General features: G+C 37.9%; 3 protein-coding genes and 1 non-coding gene across 7 annotated transcripts in view; all 4 read left to right on the top strand.

Moving 5' to 3' along the window:
• Positions 1-1445: 1445 nt before the first annotated feature.
• LOC103717999 (large ribosomal subunit protein uL1) lies at positions 1446-6440 on the top strand. Of its 2 annotated transcripts, none has more exons than XM_008806614.6 (6): positions 1446-1586; positions 1885-1931; positions 3116-3335; positions 3673-3838; positions 5010-5215; positions 6197-6440. In XM_008806614.6, the coding sequence occupies exons 2-6, from the start codon at positions 1927-1929 to the stop codon at positions 6248-6250; spliced, it is 651 nt and encodes a 216-aa protein (XP_008804836.1). In that variant the 5' UTR covers positions 1446-1586; positions 1885-1926; the 3' UTR covers positions 6251-6440. The 2 variants fall into 2 exon arrangements, with proteins under 2 accessions (XP_008804836.1, XP_008804837.1); XM_008806615.6 differs by having other exon boundaries at positions 1473-1586; positions 1853-1931.
• Positions 6441-8798: 2358 nt separating this feature from the next.
• Positions 8799-12125, top strand: LOC103718000 (sulfate adenylyltransferase subunit). Its single transcript, XM_008806616.6, has 3 exons — positions 8799-9111; positions 11425-11646; positions 11726-12125. The coding sequence occupies exons 1-3, from the start codon at positions 8917-8919 to the stop codon at positions 11951-11953; spliced, it is 645 nt and encodes a 214-aa protein (XP_008804838.2). The 5' UTR covers positions 8799-8916; the 3' UTR covers positions 11954-12125.
• A 4543-nt stretch (positions 12126-16668) lies between these two features.
• Positions 16669-16748, top strand: TRNAL-UAG (transfer RNA leucine (anticodon UAG)). The gene has a single exon. It is a non-coding gene; the product is annotated as a tRNA-Leu (tRNA).
• A 4760-nt stretch (positions 16749-21508) lies between these two features.
• LOC103718001 (uncharacterized) overlaps positions 21509-24182 on the top strand; it is a 33943-nt gene continuing 31269 nt past the window's right edge. The window contains exon 1 of one of the 3 annotated variants that reach the window (XM_088708177.1): positions 21509-21870. In XM_088708177.1, the coding sequence (XP_088564303.1) occupies positions 21794-21870 (77 nt within the window). In that variant the 5' untranslated portion in view covers positions 21509-21793. The remainder of the gene's footprint in view (positions 21871-24182) is intronic. The other 2 variants (XM_088708178.1, XM_088708179.1) reach the window with 2 other exon arrangements.

Below are 24182 nucleotides of genomic sequence, written 5' to 3'. Positions count from 1 at the left end.
TTTCTTATTTAATATCCAATATCATATTATTATTATTATTAATTTATGATAATTAAGATGGCAAGGCTTCGCTCGGATATTCGAGAAAAACTCATGCAAAACACTTCTCGTCAGCACTAAGGGTGGCAATCGGGTCGAGTCAGACATAAACGGGTCGGGTCAGATGTAGATCAAGTCAGAAAATTGTAGACCTAAACCCGACCTGTTTAATAAACAGGTCAGAAAAATACAACCTGAATCTGACCTGTTTATTAAACGGGTAACTCGACCCGACCCGTTTAATTAATAAAAAAAATAATTTGGGGTAGCATCACAGGCTCACAGCCGGCCCTAATGGCGCCCTAATCTCTTCCTTCCAAATATCAAATCCCTCTGTGGTGGAAAACCACCTATTCAAAATTTCACTCGCAGTCGCAGCCAGCCCTACTGTCTTCCTCCCATGATCCCATCCTTCCGCAAACCCCCACCCCCCATAGAAGAAGACGAAGAAATTGTACCTTCTCATCGCCGAAGAAGGAGAATGGAGAGAGGGGAGGGCCCGAAGCCCTAACCCTAGCCCCTGCCGCCGCTCGATTTCAAGTCGACAGCGTCCGGGGGCGTCGCGGGGGGCGTCGGGGCCGAGGATGGTGATGGGATGGCAGGGGGTGGCGGGGGTGATCGGCTGATCGCCGACTAAGGAGGAGAAGATCTTCCATTGCTTGTGGCGGAGGTGGGGCTCGGAGGTGGTAGAGATATTCCGTCATGGAGATGGAGCTTCGAGCCCTCCAACAAACAGGAACAAAAAAAAGTGTTAAACGTAAGACAAAAAGGAAAGGACCTCTTACCTCTTCTTCCTTGATGCTCTTGGATTTTTGAGAATGGGAAGGAGGGAGGGAGGGAGGGGGAGAAGGGTTGTGGGAGTGAGGGTGAGCCGTGAGGGGATTGGGTAAAGGATTTTTCTAAGGGCTGCCCATTCGTCTCTGTCTCCCCGCCTGTGACTCTGTGGACTGTGGTCGGGCTGATCGTCCCACCCTCCCAAGCTCCCAGCAAGCAAGCAAGCAAGCAAACAAAATTAAAAAAAAAAAATCTATGGGCATGAAATTATAAACGGGTTAAACAGTTAAACAGGTCAGACATCTAAAACCCGTATTCGACCTAATTAATAAACAGGTCAAACGGTTCAATCTGTTTACGACCCAAACCCGTTTAGGATAAACCCAAATCTGTTTATGGCGGGTCGAACATAGATCAGATTGACGGGTCGCGTCTAATTTTGCCATCCCTAGTCAGCACCGAGGCCGCGATTACACACCGTCGATATGTGTTCAAACTTCTCTTAGGGTACCTCGTTGCTGAACCCAGGCGCAGCGCATCATCCACCGTCCATTTGCTAACCATGAGCTCGCACACGGTCAATATCACGTTCGGGAGACCCAAATCCAACGGCCGTGATTGAGGCTCATGGTCACAAACGGCTCTCTGAGGGATAATCCTATTCCTGGGATTTCCGGACAAACCCTAATATATAACGAGGAGGAGGTCTCGCATTTCCAGGGCTTCACTTCTCCCGCCGCCTTCTCTTCTCTTCTCTTCTCGCCGATCTCTTGGTAAGGCTATTTTGACCTCCGCCTTCCCTTCCCATCGCGACCAATCCCTTTTATTTCTTGTCGTCCTTGAATTTAGAAGCCCCAACAGTTGTAGTCTTTCCTCCAATCCGATGTCTTCCCATCCTTTTTATCTTCGATTTTGTTCTTTTATTTTTGATTGGATCTTTGATGATCTTAGTATCAAGACTGCGATTTTTCTTCATTGATTCGTGTTTTGAAGTTCTTTTGGTCGTTGATTTATTCTTATGATGGAGGATTTTTTTCAGCCTCTTAACGATCCGTTCGCTTTTGTTTGAAGGAAGGAGCGTAGAAGTGAAAGCAGGAGAAATCCACCAGAGCAATGAGGTATTATTTAGTTTTTTTGTTTTTATTTTTTGTATTTTAAAAAATGTGCTTTTTTTTGAAATAATATATTCCCTTTTGATGAATGCCAAGATTTTAGTGTGTTCTAAGTTGTTGCTACGTTCTACCTGACCATTAATGTATATCATAATCACTTACAGTGTTTGGTCGCACATTTGATCATTTTCGCAACAGGAGCTCTTTACTTGATTGGTTTTAGTTTATTTTGATATGGTGTAATTCAACCCTCTTTTTCAACATGAAAGGCGGTCTTTTTTGTCGATCTTTTGTTCATTTTCACAACAGAAGCTCTTTACTTCATTGTTTTTAGTATTTTTTTTGATCTATTTAGGTTCATTGACTGGTTTTAGCCAATTTTAACATTTTTTTTAAATCGGATGGAATTTTTTCCTTTTGCTAGGAATTTGGATTCTTTTTTGATTATTACCTGGTAGAGAATCACATGCGCAATGGTTCCTGTTCTATTTTTGGTGTTTTTATGATGATATAATGCAAAAGTTCGTTGCTTTTGGGGCATTTTATGGAGCTCAACTTCAACAGTTATGTTACCAGTGCATCTTGTTGCATGTATGGTCAAATGATGATGCAATATTTTTCTGTAGATTATGTCTTACATTTCTCATGCCATCAATGAACTACGATGATCAATACTTTTAACTCTTTAGCCTCGGATGTACGAACCCTTTTCTTGCATCCGTATCCACTAAAAAGATATTGGTTGTGTCTTAAAAGTTTCCAAAACCTTTTTCACAGCTTTTGTCCCTTGCAGTTTAGTGATCTATTTCTTTTTCTTGAGTCATGATCTTATTCATTGCTCTTCTTATTGCGCGTTCTTAAGCCTTTGTTGCATGTGAATAATTTACCATTGTCAATATTTGGTATTACTACTGTATACCCATTTCTCTTTTCATGGGCCACAACAAGGACCCTCTTTTATTGCTTTACTTTCTAAACCATGCGGCATTGTATTTCTCCTTGTTGTTTTATGAAAATTTCTCTTGTTTTTTTATTATATGATATTTAATGAATTAGACTTGTATGATTGGTTTATTACCTCAATAATTCATAGTGATTATGCAATGACCTTATTCTAGATTTCAGAATTTTCTGAGCTGAAAATAATTAATTGTTCAATCTGACTATCTATTCTCTTTACTATTCTATAGCAAGTTGCAGAGCGACGTTTTGAGGGAAGCAATCTCTCAGCTGACGAATGCTTCTCGGGAGAAGAAGCGTAATTTTACTGAAACCATTGAGCTGCAGATTGGTCTGAAGAACTATGACCCCCAAAAGGACAAGCGTTTCAGTGGATCTGTGAAGTTACCTCATATCCCTCGTCCAAAAATGAAGGTTTGCATGCTTGGTGATGCTCAGCATGTTGAGGAGGTGAGATATGTTAGTGCATATATACATAAAATTATAGAAGTATTAATTGCAGGATGTTAAAAGGAAATAATTATAAAGTAGCTGTCCCCCTTTGAATTTTGATTAATGTATTTCACTTCATTTATCAACTATGCTCAGTGGTAAAGCTTGTTTTCTCATTTTATCCCGGACTTACTAACTTAATCTGCATTCTCTGTGACTTGTAAAATGGATCTGCATTATATATGTTGATTCCAATGTGCCAAAGAGCAAAAATAGCTTGATGCTCATGTTTTCATTGACTTTAGTTTGCCACAATGACAAATATTGTACTGTTTCTTGTTTGTGTCCTCTGCAGGCAGAGAAAATAGGGCTTGACTATATGGATGTTGAAGCACTAAAAAAGATGAACAAAAACAAGAAGCTGGTCAAAAAGCTTGCTAAGAAGTACCATGCTTTCCTAGCATCAGAAGCAATCATTAAGCAGATTCCTCGTCTTCTTGGTCCTGGTCTCAATAAAGCAGGCATGCACTTTAATTATTTCTTACGTTAGGAGTTTTCTTGGAAGCAGATTGGCACCGGTTGACCTTGAATGCTGATGCTTAAAAATTGCATAAATTCCACACAGGAAGTAACTATGCATTTTACCCTTTTTTTCTAATTCTCATGAGCTTCAAATTTGCTACATATATTACCCTTTTTTTTCTAATTCTCATGAGCTTCAAATTTGCTACATCCTTTAGAAGATTAATTTATGACACTAAATTATGGGAAAGATAACTTTTGGTTATACCAAAACTATGAGAGCAAAGGATCATACTTATTGTGTTGTTTGGGCACCACTGCCATTGATATAGTACAATATTGTATCCAATTTATAGATCCTTTTCTTTGAGAATCTGTTGGATGGGCCATATCTCACTCTGGCCAGTGAATTGGTGTGAAACCACTATATTAAATTCAATTGGCAAATCTTTCTTTGGTCCTATCCCAGGCTGAAATGGAAAAAAGGAGGCATGAGAAGCATCAGACTTCATGTACTATTTAATATTAGTTGTCAATTCCCTTGTGCTGGTACATAGTAATCTTTACTTCACACTGAACCTGGTTATTCTACCTCTGTAGGGTTGCAAATGAGCCCAGCCGAGCTGAGTACCAGGCTGCTTGGGCTTGGCTTGGCCTATAAACAGGCCACTTGAGCTTGTCTCGAACTTGGACTGGCTCAACAAAACTTGCTCAAGCTCGGCTTGTCTAAGCTTCGAGCCAAGCTTTAGTCAAGCTGAATTGGGCCTGTCCATTGTATTTGAACAAGCCCCATGTTCAGGCTTTGCTCATTTATGAGCCAAGCTCTGAAATGCGTCTAATCTCAGCTCGTTTCCTAGTTGAGCTGAGCTCGAACAAGCTGATTGCGCGAGCAGCTTGATTCATTTGCACCCCTATACTGCTGTATCAAAGACTATGATCATATAACTTACCATATCAACTTTAACTTTATGCCTTTTGACATATTCATTTGTTAAATATCATTAGTTCTTGTAAATCTTAAGCATCAAATTTCTCTAGCCACCTGAAGCATGGATAAAGTAATTAACCTTTCCCTTTTATTTTACGATCTCTGTATATTAACATACTGTGCATTATGAACTTACACTGTGTTTGTTTCTCGTGTGCTTTTCTTGACATTTTATCATGCAGGGAAGTTTCCCACATTGGTGACTCATCAGGAATCTCTGGAAGGAAAAGTTAATGAGACAAAAGCAATGGTGAAATTTCAGCTCAAGAAAGTTTTGTGCATGGGTGTTGCTGTGGGTAATTGTGCAATGGAGGAGAAGCAGATCTTTCAGAATGTGCAACTCAGTGTCAACTTTCTTGTGTCATTGTTGAAGAAGAATTGGCAAAATGTGGGTTCTCCATATCATATCTTTGTTGATTTCCACGCTGCTAGATTGTTTACATTTTTTCATGTCTTTTTTTCAACTTCTTGTTTGAAATAGATTTAATATATCACCCATTCTATCCTGATACAGTAAAATCTACCAACTTGTTAATGCCATATAAAACATATGTACACATTCTGAATTTCTGATGTTTCTACTTTATGTAAACTGTAGGACTTTATTCAAAGGACTAAAGAAATATCTAGATCTACAATTTCTAGGATGTTTTACTGCACCTGGATATAGAGGTAGTTGAATATTAGGACGCCATGTTGCTTCTACATTATTCAAAGAGGAGAATCCAGATGCTAGGTTTTCTTGCTTCTCCGAAAAGTTCTTTCATGACTTTATGTTCTTGTAGAAGCACTTTTAAGATAATATTTCCAAACACTATTTCGAAGAAGTGTTTTTTTTTGCTTTAAATGTTGCAAAAGCACTTTTTAAAGAAGTGCCAAACAGTCCTTTAGAGTTGTTTAGTTTAAGCTTTTGCCATAATTTGAATTAGATAACCAAGAAACTAACTAGAAGTGCTGTTTTTCTTGAACATCACGATGTGGATAAATCTGACAGCTTTTTTCTTGTACATTCAACTCTAGCATGGCTCTATGGATGAACCACTAGCCTGCCAGCCTTGATGGCGGCAAGATCCTGTAACATTTTCCCTTAGGGTGCAGACCTTCATATCTGTAGCCCAGGGTATGCTATCTGGATGTTGCAGCTATCATGACTATCTTTATGATTTTCTTCATCAATTTGGCTTTTTATAAGCATTTGTTCTGTGCATGTTTATTATTATTTTGTAACCTTATCTTGTCTGGATTTATACAATTGATGTAGTGCATATTTCATTTTTACTGGGCCTGTCTTTTCTAAGGATTATTATTTATTTAGCTAGTTTGACATGTAGATTTCTAACATCTCTCATTCCACTCTGCATGATTACAGGTGAGGTGTTTGTACCTAAAGAGCACCATGGGTAAGCCGTATCGAGTATTCTAAGTAGTTCTTTAGCTCGGCTGGTAATCTGTGACTAGGGAATACTCGGTTATCATTTTGTTTGTTCAGGTCTTGTTATCAACATCTGTGAGTTTTTAATCCAAAGTTTTGTTTCTTATGGTCTTAAGGAGATTTTGGTGTTTGGTATCTCTTAAAACTTATGATGGAATGCATTGTTATGAATTTCGGTTCATTGGTTTTGATTTGAGAAGATCAAAGTGAATGAATTCTTCATCTCCATATACTATAATGTTGTAGTTTGCCAGAACTCTATTGCTGTGCGATTTTTGTCCAATGTTTATTATAGATTGCCAAGGGGACTGGGTGGTTGAATTGATGTGGACATAGCAGGAGGGCTTGTGAATTCTTTCTGCAGGAGGGCTACCCTTGGTCCATTCGTAATCACCCCAAACATAACATTACATCAATTTGGATAATCCTTGTTTGGCAGCCTCCTCTGTGACTCCAGTACCTGCTTGTCTATACTTCTGCTTGGTCGAAGCGTGCAGCTGAGGTGAGTGAATCGTTTACTGGCCTAAGTAGTGGTCGCAAGAGTTGTTAGATGCTTTAATAAGGTGAAATGATATGTGAGAATTCAGGCTCTGGGGGAAGAGAAAAGGGTTGGTTGGTAGTTGGAAGGTTGCAAGGTTACTAGAGGATAGCAGATAGATGACATGGTGGCTGTCAAGAGCTATACATTTTTATGGTACAAAACATGCACCAAGGAGGATGTAAACTTGGTGAAGGTACCATTAAGTGAGTTGGGAGAAATTCTTGCAGGTAATCAGATCATGAGGTGTATCTTGCAGGATATCTCGAAGGTGAGAAGTTTGGCTGATCTGACTTTTATCCATGTTAGAGAATATGGGTCCCAGAAAATCTGATTGGATTAAGGATAGAATCAGGGATTGGGAGATTCTGAACCATAACCTTTTTTTTTCTTTGATTTTTCAGACATCACATAGATCCAATCTGTCTTTTAAAAATTCACAGCATAAGACTAGGCAAGACCGCTCATCCATTTACGTCATTGTGGATAAATAATTTTGGTGTTAACGAGCTCAACTGTTACAAAAATGAATAGGTACATGATGCCGACTTTATTAAATATACTGTTATTATCAATAACAACAACAAATAGATGGCATCAAGGGAGCTGCTTTATCCCAGAGATCCGGCGCTTATCTGACCATAAAGGACCTTTTCCATCTGCCACCCTTACTCGGTTGGATACCACCTGCACGTTGAACGCAATAAATCACTATGCAGCAGAGCAGATTAAATTAGGAATAAAAGTGGATCGGAAAATATTCATCTGGATTTATTTTTTATTCAAATTTATTTAGATATGGATAGATGTTTGAGCATCCGACCAATATTTGTATTCATATTCGTCAAGAAAAAAGAATATGGATATGGACAATTATTCGATCCGTATTCGAATATCCGATTTCATTTGTAATTTTATTTAATTTTTATATCGTATTCAAAATAACTAACAATATTAACATATTAGTAATTTGTTTTATCATCGATTTAGTAATTTTTTTGATTATGTGATCATAAATTTAATTATCTATATTTATATCCATATTTTCGGTATCCGATTTGTATTTGTATCCGTTTAAAATAAATATACTTTTGTATCTGACGAGCATTCGTATCTATATCTGTATTCGTCAAATAAAATAAATACAGATATGAATATGCTAGTATTTAATTTGTGCTCTATGTGATTTTAACTCTAAATTAAACATAAGAAACTTTCTTCATGCGGATTTCTATGTAGAAATGCATCATCCCCCACAAATTACATATCATATAATTGGCAGCAAGGATAGGTTAAGTAGAGTTTGCTAGAATTCGACCAAGGGAGTAAGGTATGCACTGGAAGAACATTAACGTCCATCTTCCTGCTCACAGACCATGCAACTTTCAGCAGAATTAACTGCGGGAAAAGAACATGAAATTTATCAGACATGTAAATTTAAGATGACATGTATGACGCTTTCTCTTAACTAGTATTGAGAAGCAACATTGTTCCATGATTTAAAGAAACATTAGAGTTTTCAGCTTCAAAGCAAAGGTTGTCCCCCCGCAAGTTTGATATGAAAGTTGATGCAGGACAACAGGAAAAAAGAGGAAGAAAGAGAAAAGAAGGAGAGGAGAGAAAGAAGAGAGGAAGAAAACTAGGCTTCGCACCTAGGTCTAGCTCAAGGCTTCACACCAAGGCTAAAAGAAGAGAATGATCATTTTCATTCATTATAGCATAATCTTAAATAATATACGAACCAAAAAAATATAGGATTTCAAAATAATAAAAAAATTCAGATGACAAAATTTTTTTTAAAAAAAATAATCCTATAAAAATTCTAAAATGACAATATGCAAACAAGTATGGTTGGACCCACTGATCTATGAGAACGAGTCAATGACTTTTACCCCTTTTAGAAGTTTCCACCACTGAAGCTTAATCCACCGATCTGATCAACCATCGGACCGTCAGAACCGGACGTCGCACATATATTTCCACGCGAAATTTCGGACCTAAAATTCCGTCTTACGCCCAACGACAAAGGAGGAGGCCGAGTATTTCCAGCAAAAAAATAAAGGAAGAGGCCGAGTCCCGCGGAGAAAAATAGAACGAGGGAGCTCTCTTTGTACGGGCCATGGCGCAGGTTCTGACGAAGGTACACGCGCCCTACCAATCCCTCGGCCGCCCCTCGCTATCTTCCACGCGGATCTCTCTCTACGGCTCCCGGGATGCCTTCCTCGGAAACCCTCACCCTAGATGGGCGGCTCTCCAGAAGGAGTTGGAGTGCGAGGGCCGCCACTCCAACTTCTTTGGGGGCGGCCGCAAGCAAGTGAGCTACCTCTCTCACTCTCTCTCTCCCGTCCTCGAAGAATTTTAGATTAATTTCTTCTTATTGTTCCTTTGCATTTCTCGAGTTTCAACAATGATTGCAAGGTGTTTGGTAAAATGGGAATGAATAAGAGGAAAAATTGTGCTCGATTTTGAAAATTATTAGCGAAGTTGGATTTGTAATTTCATTGCACAACCAAGCAATCATTCATATGTAACAATAACACTTTGAGGAAACTATTTGTAACATTATGAACTAATCTGATTCACTATTAAATAGAGTTGGGAAACGATATGTTTACGAATGCAATCATGAAATTGATTTTGAAGAGTATATGCTAGACCCGGATTACTACTTGGGTCGAAGCTAAGAGCTGGCATAGATGCGTGGGGTGATTGCGAACGTGCGAGCCTTTTGTTGAAGTAGCTTCTATAGCGTGTTAAGGGCTCCAAACCGTTTGCATCTCCACTTATTTATCCTGAGAGATGATGCTTCATGATATAGAAAGCATGCGATTGCTATAACCTTGTTTTGTTGAAATAGTGATTGCGTTCAAATGTCTGAGTTCATTTTTAAAGTACAAAATGCGGTCGATTGGATAGACCTGATAGTCTTTTCAAAGCAAATTTCACGTATGCTTCTAATGGTTTGGAAATCCTGCAAGCTCACCTCAGAGGCGGAGGTATGGCTGTAGGAGCAAAGCCAGAAACTTATCTAATGCCTTAAGCTTAGTAGATTGATGACAGCTTACTTCTTCATAAGCTTACCTCAGCATGTCAATAAGCTTTCTAGATAACTATTGTGTTTCACTTTTTATGTAAGTTTTAACTTCCTATTGGTGAAGTGTGGCTTTAGGGAAACTCTTCATAATGGAGGTTCAAGGGCCTATAACCAATCTCCTGGATGCAGACAATATGAAGCCTAGGTTCTTCTCACTTATTCTTTAACATGTGAGAATAATGAATGGCTTAGTAACCTTGAAACACCGGTTGTGGCTTCTTAAAGGGATAATTATTGCTAAAAGAAATTATTTGGATGTACAATTGGCTATACAAATGAGAGTTTACAAAGGTGGACAAACTTTCTTTGAATACTCAATGAATGAATATTGAGGTGCAATTGCTGACCAAGACCCTCAACATGTTCCATTCCCATTTGAGTTGATACACATGAGAATTTCAAGTAGAATGGTTCCTTCTGTTCCATGCATTTAGAATGAAATCTGATGCATTAGACTGTGATTTTCATTATGCTTCTTTAATCCCACATTTCTTCTTTTACCTAAATAGCTCTGATTTCATTTATTCCTGCATTATGTTTTGCTATATGTTTTATCATCGTAAGTTGAAGTCTACTTTCACAATTATCTTTGCAGTAGATTGTGTTGTCATGATAATAATGAGCAAGGATCAAGCTTTTTCCCTGTCGATATCTTAACTGCTAAGTTTGTTCTAACTGCTTGTTTGAAGCAGCGCATGAAGCTTCTGGTGGGACAGGTTCTGACTCAAATGAAAGGGAGGCATGCAACAGAAATTTTGCCTGCAGGCCCTTACAGAGAACCTCAACCACAATATAAGTTGGACTCTGGAACATAATAGTTGTTGCTCTTAGATAATATGGTTAACTGATATTAATCTTTTTTTAAAATCTAGCAGTTATTGCATACAACATTCTGCTAGAGGTTATCTACTGAGATGTCTTCTAATTTTCAGCATCATGGCCGCATTTGAATTTCCATACTTGTTTTTGGTAGATTCCAGGATCAAATCTGAGAATGTGTACTGGTAAAAGGGAATAAATGAGCACATTCTGATTTAGTGCAACCAGGTTTATTATTTACAGTCTGCAAAATTGTTCAGTTAAAAAAAGGACAGGGACCATCTAGGAAAAAAGATCTGAAATTTTGGGTTGGACATTTTGTTGAAGGTGATTGTAATGCTCTTCTAGTCATCTAGGATAAAGTTGAAGCGATAACATGCCTGACCTTCCGAATGAACATCTGGGCAATATAATGTTTTCACTCCATGGTTGAAATAAGCATGGAGTTGCCTGCATTGCCATGGTTGTTGAAGTTTTAAGAATCTAGTCGATAGAGATATCTAGCAACTTTATTTATGTTTTAAATGGCAGTGTAGAGGAATCTTTTTCAGTATTTGACCTATCATAATTCCGTTGGCCTTAATATGCTGCCCAAAAAAAGTAAATATAAAAATAAAATCTGGTGGTGAGGTGTTCAATTTTCCTTCCAGCGTGAAACTTTCACCTGGCACTTTACAGGGTTTTCTCATTGTTGAGCATTTTTCCTGGCTGCAGGAGCAAGCTAGAAAAGCCCTAGAAGGTGCGCTTGGTGAGAAGAAAACTGAGTTTGAAAAATGGAATAGAGAAATCGAGCAGAGGCAGGAAAAGGGTGGTGGAGGTGCATCAGGTCGAGGAGGCTGGTTTGGAGGCGGCGGATGGTTTGGGTGGTTTGGTGGAGAGCACTTCTGGGAGGAAGCACAGCAAGCAATCCTTGCTATCATAGGCATTGTTTCCTTGGTACGAGACGATATATTATCTACTTCTATTTCTGCAACTTCGGATTTTTTATGCTGATGCTGTTCGTTCTTCTTCACAGTATCTCCTGCTAGCAAAGGGCAATGTGATGTTTGCTGTTGTCTTCAATTCACTGCTGTTTGTACTGCGAGGTGCAAGGAATTGGTTCATCTTTATTTCATCACATCTAACTGGAAAAGCCGTCGCACCTGTTTCTGGATCTGGACCCCTGGATCAAATGGTAAGCAACACATACCAGACCCAAGTGTCTGCCAAAGAAAGAGTCGTCCGGAAATGGGGGACAGATTAATATCATTATTGTTTTATCCTTTATCATGGAAGCAACAGTGTTTTTGCCTGTTAATAGGGTGCAAGGTTGCTACTGCTGTGCCATCGCAGTGGCTGTTACCGGACCCGATTTGCCGGTGATTTTGTAATTGATATTCTGTATGAGAAAAGAACAAGTTCTCTATTCTATTGTAGGCTGGAATTGTGTTTTTGTATGTGAAGAATGATCCCGCATTTAAGTAGTTTTGATGGAGACATCAGAGCCCTTCATCCAGATGATCCTGAGCCCTCGGACTGAGTCAAACTCGGATTGGATCCATTTTTTCCCACCAAGGAGAAGTTGATGGGGACATCAGCTAGGCCACCATTTTATTTGCATATTTATTTTATTTTTATTTCTGGGCTTGTTTGTATTTTAGGGCTTATTTGTGTTATTTGTGGGCTTATTAGGATTTATTTTTGTGTAAGAAGGTTTTATGCAAATTGTGTATTTGGGTCCTATATATAGGGAACTATTTTCATGATTAGGGTTTAATGAAGTGATTAAAATTTTCTCCCTTACGTTCTTTCTCCTCTTTAACTCTCCTTCTCCTCTCTTCCTCTCCTCCTCTTCTTCCTTTCCCCTATCTTCTGGTTTACACTGACCTGTCGTTACAGCATCCTTCTCCCATCGTAGTGCTGCATCAAGTTTCTTATCATCAGCAAATGCTGGTCATCACAAGCCCACACCATATGAATTGATTTGAGACCTTGCCTCAATGCTTGTGCTTGTTCCTTTTGGTAGGTGGATGAGGGTGAAGCAGTCTCCTTTCAGAAAAAGAAAAAGCTACTCTGGAGTCTGAACTGAATAACTCTGGAAGCTTGAATCAACTTTGGCTCAAGCTTGCATTATAGCCTAATTTAAGCCTGGTTTAAGCCCAAATTAACATTACTTTCATAGTTTTTATATCTTGCAAACAAAAGAAGGGCCTTTGATGCATTGATGGTGCTCAACAAAAGGAGTGACCTCAGTTACATCCTCTATTGGTATACCCTGCTAAGAACTCGGAATAGATTACATGCTAAAGCTCTGAAGAACACAGTTCGAGGTTTGCCGTACCAGTCGGTACGGGTATTATATTGATCCTACTTGCATGAAATACTAATATTCCAAACAAATATTGTAATAGAATGATATCAGTCTGGCGTTGGGTATCGAGATAGCAAATCTCGATAAAATATCTTCCAAACAAAAGTTTGGGCCTAGATCTCCCAACGGCGGTGGCATAATCCCTCGCGCAGCATTCCGAATGAAGCTTTAAGGAAGCGATATACAGTCTGAATAACTGAAGCAGCATGAGTGGAAGAAGCTTTGACAAAGACTTAGCCTGCTTTCATGCTCTTGAGCAACAGATCCAAGTGCCACCACCTGATCAGTAGACAAAAGTATTGCGTGTAAAGGAGTTCATGGACACCTAAATGGGTTGATAGCGTTGCAGGTATGCAGGCCCCATCGAACACCTTAGAATTTCTAGCTTTCCAAATGGACAGTAGTGAGTTTGCTAACAACATCATTCCCCGTTGAGGGTCCAAACACGCAACACAGCATTGTGGCTTTAACCACCATCCATTATAGACCTATTGAAGAGATTCAGGTTGCCATCCCAACCTTCATCTAATACTGTGTAAAAATATTGCCCTGTATCAACCAAATACTGCCAGGGGCGGCCCAATACATTTGGGGGCCTAAGGCGAATCCAATAAATGAGGCCTTTTTTTTAATAATATTTTTTTAATAAATATAAAATACTTAAAAAATGATATGAAAATAGATAGCTATTAAGTATACTATTTCAACGAAGATGCATGAATCTAACAAAAATAGACAAGAAATCTTTTTAATTTAATATAATTCTTCAATAGGAGCACAGAAAAATAATTACCCTAAAAGAAGGGCCATGAAACTGATTAAATAACTGAGATAATGCTTGACAATACTGTTTACCCCGTCAAGCAAGAGCAGAATAGGAAAAGGTCATCCCATGGCACTTCATGGCCAAGGTAAAAAAAAGAATTTGTCCAAAAAGGGGCCTCCCTATAAAAGAAAGTAGGGGCATTATGGGAAATTCACTCCATCTAATTAATAAAAGTCCCATCCCACCATCTCGGGTGGTTCTATATACACCCCCCCTATTGCTCAGGACACCCCCCAAAAATTAAAAAAAAATTAAATACTCTCTACACCCCCCCATTTGCTAAGGACACCCCTAAAAAATTAAAAATTCCTAAATTACCCCCCACCCTCCCCACCCCCTCACCTAAATTGCTCTCTACACCCCCCAAACCCCCCCCCCCCCCCCCCGCTCTTCCCCTCCAAAACACCTCGCCAACGCCCAAAACCCCCCCGTTCCCCCTTCTCCCTCTCGTCGCCGGCATTCTCCCGATCTCCGACCACCTCGCCGGCTTCTCCCGGAACCACCTCGCCGGCTTCTCCCGAAATTTTTTTTTTTCACGGTTCGTGCTCCGTTCGGCACTGGATCGCCGAACAAAAGGCTTCTGTTCGGCTGAACAGTGCCGGACAGAAGCCTTCTGTTCGGCACTGTGCAGCCGAACAGATCTGTTCGGTTGAGGGTTGCCGAACAGAAGGCTTCTGTTCGGCACTGTTCAGCCGAACAGAAGCCTTTTGTTCGGCGATCCAGTGCCGAATGGAGCACGAACCGTGAAAAAAAAAATTCGGGAGAAGCCGGCGAGGTGGTTCCGGGAGAAGCCGGCGAGGTGGTCGGAGATCGGGAGAATGCCGACGACGAGAGGGAGAAGGGGGAACGGGGGAGGAGGGGTTTAAGGGGGGTTTGAGGGGTGTTTTTTTTTTTTCTTTTCAAAACGAAACGGAGGAGGAGGAAGGGGGGTGTATGAGAAAATTTCAAGGGCAATATGGTAATTACACTAAAGGTTAGTTTGGGTATTTTCTTTTTGGTTTTTGGGGGGTGTCCTGAGCAATAGGGGGGGTGTATATAGAACTACCCCACCATCTCCCCTTCGTGAGTACCCACATCACACAGCAGCCATTGAACCCCCTCCCTCCTTTTCTCTCTGTACCACCCAAGAGGGAAGAGGGAAGAAGAAACCGAGAGGAGAAAATTAAAAGAATCTCCACCCTCCAAGAAGTCCATTTCCAATCCCCCTTTCTTCCTGATGGCCCGGCTGGGTGAGGAGTAATGTGAGGGAAGGAAAACCAAGACCAAAACCAAAAAAGAGAAGGGATGAAAGATGAGAGTGGCTTCAGGCGTGTATCAAGCCAACCAAATCCCTTTCTTCCTGATGGCCCACTGCCCAGGCCAGCGCCCAGCCACGACTCTAGCTATTAGAGACGGATGAAAAAGGCAGAAGGCTACAGATTAAATAAAAAAAAAAAACTATGCAGTGGGGACCGTGGGATGGGGGCCTTCCGTGGGTCGGGGGCCTTAGGCGACCGCCTAAGTCGCCTAAGGCCCGAGCCGGCCCTGAATACCGCCCAACCTAAAATCTTGTGGGAATTTTTTATTTTCTTCCCACAGCTTAAAGGCTAGGTAGGCTAGGTTGGGACATACTCTCATGAAATGCGAGGCGGATGAACCAACAGGTTCAACTCCTATAGAATTTTTAGCTCAATCCTATAAGAATATCCAATAGACCTTTAATAAATGAGCCGAGCTCGGGCTTGAAAATTAAAATCGGCTCAGCCTGATATTTTACTTTTATTCTGTTATTTGTTAATTTTTGATGTATTTGTATGCTTAATCGATAATTATTATTGATATATAAACTTGATGGGATAATTGACATATTCCATATTTTTGGCAATATTTAATTATTCACATTTAGTATTTTTAAAATCTTTTAAAATATTTTTAGTATTTTTTAAAAAATAAAATAAAGGTTATGAAGTTTGAAGCTTGAGCCTTGAGCCAGGGGTGAGGCTCTGGCCTAAAAAAATTGTGTTGATCTTTAAGCAAAGCGCCGCCTTTGCCTGCCATGGCCCGACGTATAAACTGGTTATTGCCAAAGTAACTTTCATAAGAAAAACTTTAATTTTAGATATAATCCGGAACTTCCACATCTTCTCCCATTATTAGTAAGGCAAGAATATAAAACTGAGCACACATCAGCTTCACATCGGCCCGATAGAGCCGTACGAATATTAGAGACTCATTGCTTAAGAGACTTCAGAGAACTAATCACTCATTAGCAGGCTCATCGGCCCCTCTATAAACATATGAAACTTGAACCATACTGGGTTCCCATAGTAGAGAGAGCAGCTATCATTAAGGATTCGCCATGAGAATAGGCCGGCTCATTGGTACTGCTGAAGCCAACAAATGACAAAATCTAATCTCTTCAACACAGACAACATCAATTTGGAGAAGTTCAACCAAGATTCGCCATCTCGTTAATCGTTATTAGACCCCGTACTCATAAAAATTACTAAACTCTTATAAAAAATTCTCTCTCTAGAAGGCTATATAAAATAAATATGAGAAAAGTGATTTAAGTAAAAGAAAAGGATGTTATCTGAAAGCTACAAACATAGGGAGGCGCCACTATCTCACTCCTTAATAACAATTTTTCTCTTGGCAACTAAAGAAAGAAGATGGTTCCCCACATTCGCGGTCAGAATTAAAAGTATCGGCAAGGTGGATTCCTTGCACGTCACCTTTCTGCGAGTGGAATTTATAGGTGTTCACGGATTAAATTAGATTTCTCGACCCGATTGTCACCTTCGACAGTTTGGCCGAGTGGTCTAAGGCGCCAGATTTAGGCTCTGGTCCGAAAGGGCGTGGGTTCAAATCCCACAGCTGTCAAAATTAACCTTCATTTTTTTAGCTTTATACACCAATTCATATTTTTTTTAATACTTCTATAATTTCATTGATACTTGGTCATACTTACAGTCTAAAAATATTAAGTACGTATGTCTTTTGCTATTTAATTTTTTATACCTTAATTCATGATAGTTCATAACTTGATTCATATTTAGTTTAATTTACATCTTTACATTTTTTTAAATATTTTATAATTTCATTACTTGTTCGTGCTTACAATCTAAAAATATTAAGTATGCATGCCTTTTGCCATTTAAATTTTTATAATCTTGATTCATACTAGCATATAACTTGCTTCATATTCACTTAATTTACACTAATTCATATCTTTTATATTTTTATAATTTCATTGATAGTTATTCATACTTGCATTCTAAAAATATTAAATATGTTTGTCTTTTGCTATTTAATTTACTAGTTTATAACTTCATTCGTTTTGGTTTATACTTACAATCTTTTGTTGAGCAAAACCCAAGATTTGAACCTTACACGCCCATCTAAACATATTAATTATGTATATCCGCTTTTCAATTTCTTATAAAAATTTTATAATTTTTAACTTTTATAATTTTATAATTTCATTCATGCTTGTTTATACTTAAAATCTGAAAGTATTAAGCATGCATGTCTCTTTCTATTTAGTCTTTAAATACCTTGATTCATATTAGTCTGTAACTTGATTGACACTCATTTATACTTACAATCTAAAACTGTGAAGTATGCCTGCTTGCTTTTTGTTCAATTCTATTGCCTTGACTCATATTGGTTTATATTTACAATCCTCTTTTTTTTTTGAGCAATACCCACGATTTGGATCTTATAAAATCTATCTAAAAGTATTAATTGTATATGACTGTTTCTCATTTTCTTTTACACCACAATTCATGTTTACAAACTACGTTATTGCTTGCGTTTGAGATAGACTAATTACTAATTGTAATATATACACACACACACATACATACATACATACATACACACATACATGTATACATGTATAGAGAGGGAGTAGTTGAAGAGCTTCCATTCTGAAAAGATCTGCTATCTTTATACAATAGCAAAATCAGAATTTCACCATAAAAAAACCTAAGTCATAACAAAATTCTTATGATGATGGTCTACCTAGCTATAGAGATAACTTGCCTTTCTTTCTCATTCCAAGTATCTGGCCCAAAAAGGTTGGAAGGGCCAATTTCCTTACCAAGATCTGGCTATATAATAAAATTTTCATGCTTTTTGAAAAGAGGAGATTTTGGTCAATAACAAGCAAATCTAGGATACATAGAAAAAAAAATATTTCTAACACCAGGACCCTATTGGCTCTCAATAAGAGAATTGAAATATTCTTACTAACCTTTAATGTGACATGTATCCTTCCAGTTCTATGCTTAACAAGACCAGCCAGCTAAAGAATAAGACTATTTTTATTCCGTGAAAGCAAAGTCATCCTTTATATGTAGAGCTAGGAGTTCTAGTCCTAGTTCATATTTTTAGCCAATTCTAGTCCTGTTCATATTTACAATCTAAAAATATTAAGTATGCATGTTTCCCTATTTATTTTTTTTAGCTTGACTAGTACTAGTTCATAAGTTGATTCATATTTACTTAAGATACACCAATTTATATTTTTTTATATTTTATAATTTCATTGATACTTGTTCGTATTTACAATCTAAAAATATTAAGTATGTATGTCTTTCGCTATTTAATTTTTTTATAGCTTGATTCATACTAGTTCATAAATTAAAATCATATTTTTTTATTTTATAATTTCATTGATACTTGTTCACACTTACACTTATAAATATGTATGTCTCTTGCTATTTAATTTACTAGTTTACAACGATTCATATTAGTTTGTGCTTACAATCTTTTGTTGAGAAAACCCGAAGATATGAACCTCATACATGCCATCTAAAAATATTAATTAAGCAACTAATTCTTTATAAAAAAAATAAGGTTTTAAATTTTTATTTTTTATAATTTCATTCATACTTGTTTATACTTACAATCAAAATGTATTAAGCATGTACGATTTCTTCCTATTTAATTTTTAAATACCCTAGTTTCATATTAGTCCATAACTTGATTCATACTAGTTTATACTTGCAATCAAAAATTATTATGCTTGCCCGCCTTTTGTACCGTTTTTGTTGCCTTGACCCACCTTGGTTTAGATTGACAATCTTTTTACAAGCAATACCCACAATTTGAATCTTATACAATCTAGCTAAAAGCATTAGTTATATATGTCTATTTTTATCTTCTTTTATGGCTCAATTCATTTTTACAAACTATTTATATACACACAATACATGAATACATATATACATACATACATACTATTGTCGCTGGGAATCAACCTGACCAAGACACCAAGATGATGGGGTAGTTAGAGAGCTTAGCTCGTTCGCCATTCAGATTGTAAAGGTTGGCTAAGGGTCACTGCATGCTTCCGCAATGATGGTCCGGTAGCCGTCACGCTTGAATGGCGATGGCTTCAACACAGCACATCTCTAAGTTGACGTTGGATGGTAGAGATCTCACTCTGACCATTGTTTTGATGCTGGATCCGACCTGAAATAATGATAATAAAGACGTTCACCCACCGAAGTGTGTCTAATAAGGGACACTCTGATGCCTAAGTCAAACACGATTCTCAAGAAATAAGAGGAGGCTCAAGAATAATAGAGAGGCAATGTAAGAGAGTCAAAAGAGAATTTATTTGAAGGGCCTTCGAAAATGCGATATATAAGTGAGGACCGAAGCTTGTCACCAAGTAGTTTGGGCGCATACATTAGCTATTATGGTAATAGCCCGCTTATTATGCCTATAAATCATGCCCATGCTTCTCGATTGTGTGGATTGCTCATATATCGTATTTGTTTAGAAATAGTTGGCAAACATGGCCGAGCTGTTGCCATCTAGGAGGAGAGTTTGAAGTGTGAAGGATTCAGTGTGTTTTCTAGTTCAGCCACGTGGTAAGCTTTGAGTGGTTACCCTACAACCATGCGGTGAGCCCTCATTTGTCGGTCTGCCACATTGGCTAATGTCAATTTCAATGTGTGTCGCATGCATATGTATGTACATACACATACACACACATATATATACATATACACACACATATATATACATATACATATATACATACATATATATACATACATATATATACATATATATATATACACACACACACACACACATACATACATACATACATACATATATATATATATATATTTATATTTATAGAGAGAGAGAGAGAGAGTTTTTAGTTGTGGAGCTTCTATTTGGAAAAAAAATCTGCAAAATACTAAATCTGAATTTCACTAAAAAAAGCTAAATCATAATGAAATTTTTGTGATGGTCTACTTAGCCATAGATATAATTTGTGTTTCTTTCTCATCCCAAGTATCCAGCCAAAAGGGTCAAAAGGTCCTATTTCCTTACCAAGATCTGACTACATTGTAGGGGGCTCGAGATCAATGTTTCAAAGTTGGTTAATTATATAGAGCTCATTCCACAATGCATAAGATTATTTTGCTAGTCAAAAAATAGTTTTTGAAACATGACCACATAATAAAGGCATTATCATGCTTATACCATCTACCAAACATACTTTACAAATTAGAATAAACAGTATGTCTTGGAATCTATTGTAAACAATTATTATCAATGGGATCGTAGGATTAAGAACATATGATTATAATCCTTGAATAAATATTTTTAAAATCTACTACAATAAACCATTAGCACAGGCAGGATCTAGCTAGTGCCACAAGCATGCATATCTTGCAAATGAACAACAAATGAATATAATCCTCGAATAAATAGTGCTAACATATACGGTAATAAACCATTATCAGAGGCAAAATCTAGCGCCATAAACACTCATATCATGCATATGACCATCATATTTGAATTCATGTAATTGTAGAAATATAATATATATTTAGAATTCTATTGGTTCGAAAAAGCACTTTGCCTTTCTGAAAATATGATGCCTAGAAATTTTTTTTTTTTGCATATTTTGGTTGGTTATGGAAAAGTGGTATATTTCAGAGTGGTTAATATTTAGTTGAGTATTTATTTTTTTAGAAAAATTGTGTAAAATACCTATTATATCTTATTCTTGTAAAATATAAAAATTTTATTTTTATATAAAATAAAAATAATTATTATTTATTATTATAATAATATATATGTATCTATAATATTATTGAATCGTTTTATTTGCGAGAAGCTAGATGGGAAGAAACTCTCATGTTAGATTCTGCAACAAAGATGGAAATTATCTGGAAACAGAAATTCCGTATCAAATGGCTAAAAGAAAGAAGCGGGATAAAAAAAGATCAGATTTTTTTTATCTCACCACTTTAGTTAGAAGATCCAAAAAAAAAAAAAAAAAAACTCAAAAGAAGTTGTTAAAGTTATTTTTTTATTTTTTTTGAAAATTTCAACTAAGAAGTATTTTTTTATAACCATCAAAACTAGATGGCTTTCGCTACTGGGCTGTTATGCCCAAATTGGGTTTCCAACGTGCAATCATAGGTCAAACGAAGGGGACCGGAGCCGAAATCAAATCCAATCAGTGGTGGTTCGGAGTGACCATTTCGTGATGTCATGAAGAGTAAATGAACCTTCCCGTCGGATCAAAAACGGACGGTTGTGGTCTCTCGACAGCAAGTTTCACGGTGGTCCTACATCAACTAACAGACTTAAAATTTTGTAAAAAAACAAAAAATATCCCTCTCTTTTCCTTCCCATTGTTCACCATCCCTCCTCCCTCTTCGTCTCTTTCGTCCTTCGCAATTTTAATATATATTTTTGCCATATAATTTTGAAATTTAATCCCTCCTCCTCCTCCTCCTCCTCCTTCTTATTAATCGAAACCCTAAAAATTCCTCCTTTGCAGCAAGTTTTACTTAGGTTTTGCTCCGTTCCAATCTGGAGGATTTCGATCCTTGGGCAATTTAATGGGCTCTATTTGATCGATAATTTATTGATCGAATTGTTTAATGGCGGAGAGTTTCAGCAGATGGGAGTCGGATCCCTTATTCTCGGCGGCCGAAGTGGTGCAAGATTCTGCAGATAGGTCAGCTCTTCCTGTGATTTAAATTTCGAATTGCTTTTGATGGTTGTGGTTTTCTCTGTTGTAAATCTTGGAGAATTAGGTCCATGACTCGCGGGATTGGTTTTCGTTTTAGTTTTAATGATTTTTAAGCCTGGTTGTTCCTTTTGAATTGGGCAAAATTTGGTATAAAATTAAAACGCATCGAGGACTGAATAATTAGTGGAATGTTCAGGGACGTTAGATAATGATCGAGAGGTTTCTATCAGTAGTACTACAAAAATATATGCAGTTTTTGTTTAATACCCAGCGTTGTGAGGGAGATAAAAATTAAATAAATATAAAAATATTAAGCACTAACGACATACCCACTAGTATAGAAATTTAATACTCTTTGGAACTGATCAGTGCTGACAATGAAAGCTCGCCACCTAGCTGTGGGGCTAAACATTCAATCCATTCCACATAGCTCACCCAAAAGGCATGCGGAGAGTTCTCTGCATCTCCAACTCTTTTCACAGAAGGCTACAACTCGGTTGTATTGCTAGCTGTTTTCTAACAAATACGATAGCCAAACAAATTCTGCTACCCAAAATTGCAGAAGAGATTTACGGACAAGATACACAGTTTGTTGCTTTATCAACCAGCGTATAACCCCCAAACTACTCGGCGAGGAGTTCTGGCCTTCGCCTATATATTGCATTTTTGGAGGCCCTCCAGATAAGTTCTCTTTTGACTCTTTTGCGCTGCCTCTCTATACTTTTCAAGCCTTCTCCTGTTCCTTGAGAGTTATGTTTGATTTAGGCATTGGAGAGTCCTCCGCCAGACACGCTCCAAAGGGTAAACTTTTTTGTTTTTGCTGTTTTAGGTCGGATCTAGCATTGGAGCGCCGCCCGAAATCGTTTCTCCGCCATCTAACTCCATTAGAGCATTGCCGCGGAGGCGTGTAGTGATCCCATCCGATCCCTCCAATTCGGACGCTAAACTAGCCGGAAACTCTAGTGACCACCACCAACTCGGCGCCTGGGTCGGATCGATTCCCAACGACAGCAAAATTCATGAAGTATATACGATAAATAAATAAATTTAGATATTAATTAAACAAAATATTATTCGATGAGGCTAGGACCATCTGCAGATGCACCTTCTTTGCCTTGATGGTCTTGTCCAATGCATTTGGCCTCCCCAATGCCTTCAACTCTAGGTGCTCAACCTTCTGCCCTGATATTATCATTTCCCTAAACATCGGCCTTGTAATGCCAAAACACATCAACAATGCTCAGATCCACTCACCCCTCGGTAATCTTGCCTCCATGAACAAAATCTCTAAGAAGTAAAGAACAAAAAGAAAAGATTGAATTTTTACCATTCCGAGGGTGTTGTCGATCTTGATGACCTCCATGCTGGTGACGATCATCCAAGGGATGATCTACCTGGCGAGGCATACGATGTTTCCTTCGCTGAGTTGAGTTCATGTCGAGCTCCTTCATCCTGGAATTTGAGTTGATCTTCTTGATGCCCTTTGATCGGCTTCACTCCGGTGGCTCCAAACTGGTCGTCATGCTTGCACGAGCTCACCACCACTTTGGTCTCCATCACATTCGGAACCATGCATGACTAGGTGTCATGGTTCATCGGCACAAAGGGCAAGTTGGTCACCATGCCAGTGACCCTCATATCTTTCATGATGAGGTCTCCGTAAGGATGGAGTTAGATGTTGCATGGAGATTATTTGATGAGACTTCGATTTATTTTAAAAAAGCGTATTTAGATAGGATTGAGGAAAGGAAGATCATCTGAATAGGGAATCTACTAAGAAGAGTCCATTCAGTTTGAAATTCATGACATTGCATTCTTAATTTTTTTAGGATTTTTTCCGAATTTTGAAGGGGGTAGAGCTTTCTTTCTCCTATTTGATCAATCTGTATAGAGATTTGGTATATCTTATTTTAGATTTTATTTATCCTATCGATGCTTGAATCAGTTTTGAAGAATTATAGTTTTTAATGGGCGAATATACATATAAAGACATGCAATATAGATGCAACAAGGGCTAGAACTTAAAAGTTCTAATGCATAGTTTACTTCTAACAGCTTGGTTTGAATTAATTTCTTTACTCCTACTTATAGGAAGATGAGCTTTTCTTTTAGCTTATTTGTACCCCTTTTTTGTTTGTTACATATGTGGATGAGTTTGATTGCATTTTAGCCATCAATTTTCAAAGTTAGGTTGATTTATGTTAATGGGGTTTGGATTTGTTTCTACATGAATTTGCTTTCTTACTGTTTAGTATGATGATTAATATTTTATCTGCTTTTGACAAGGAGAACTTTTA

The sequence above is a fragment of the Phoenix dactylifera genome, chromosome 12, assembly GCF_051530095.1.
Source record: "Phoenix dactylifera cultivar Ajwa chromosome 12, Ajwa_hap1_PhDact_Kaust_v1.1, whole genome shotgun sequence".
Classification (NCBI taxonomy): Eukaryota; Viridiplantae; Streptophyta; class Magnoliopsida; order Arecales; family Arecaceae; genus Phoenix; species Phoenix dactylifera.
Note: the sequence above shows the minus strand (reverse complement) of the source record. Positions and strands in the feature narration are given on the sequence as shown.

Coding starts and splice junctions, on each gene's coding strand:
- LOC103717999 (XM_008806614.6), top strand. Junction 3,336..3,672: donor ATGCTCAGCATGTTGAGGAG/GTGAGATATGTT, acceptor TGTCCTCTGCAG/GCAGAGAAAATAGGGCTTGA. Junction 3,839..5,009: donor TCCTGGTCTCAATAAAGCAG/GCATGCACTTTA, acceptor TTTATCATGCAG/GGAAGTTTCCCACATTGGTG.
- LOC103718000 (XM_008806616.6), top strand. CDS start 8,917: ATGGCGCAGGTTCTGACGAAGGTACACGCGCCCTACCAATCCCTCGGC. Junction 9,112..11,424: donor TTGGGGGCGGCCGCAAGCAA/GTGAGCTACCTC, acceptor TCCTGGCTGCAG/GAGCAAGCTAGAAAAGCCCT. Junction 11,647..11,725: donor TCATAGGCATTGTTTCCTTG/GTACGAGACGAT, acceptor TCTTCTTCACAG/TATCTCCTGCTAGCAAAGGG.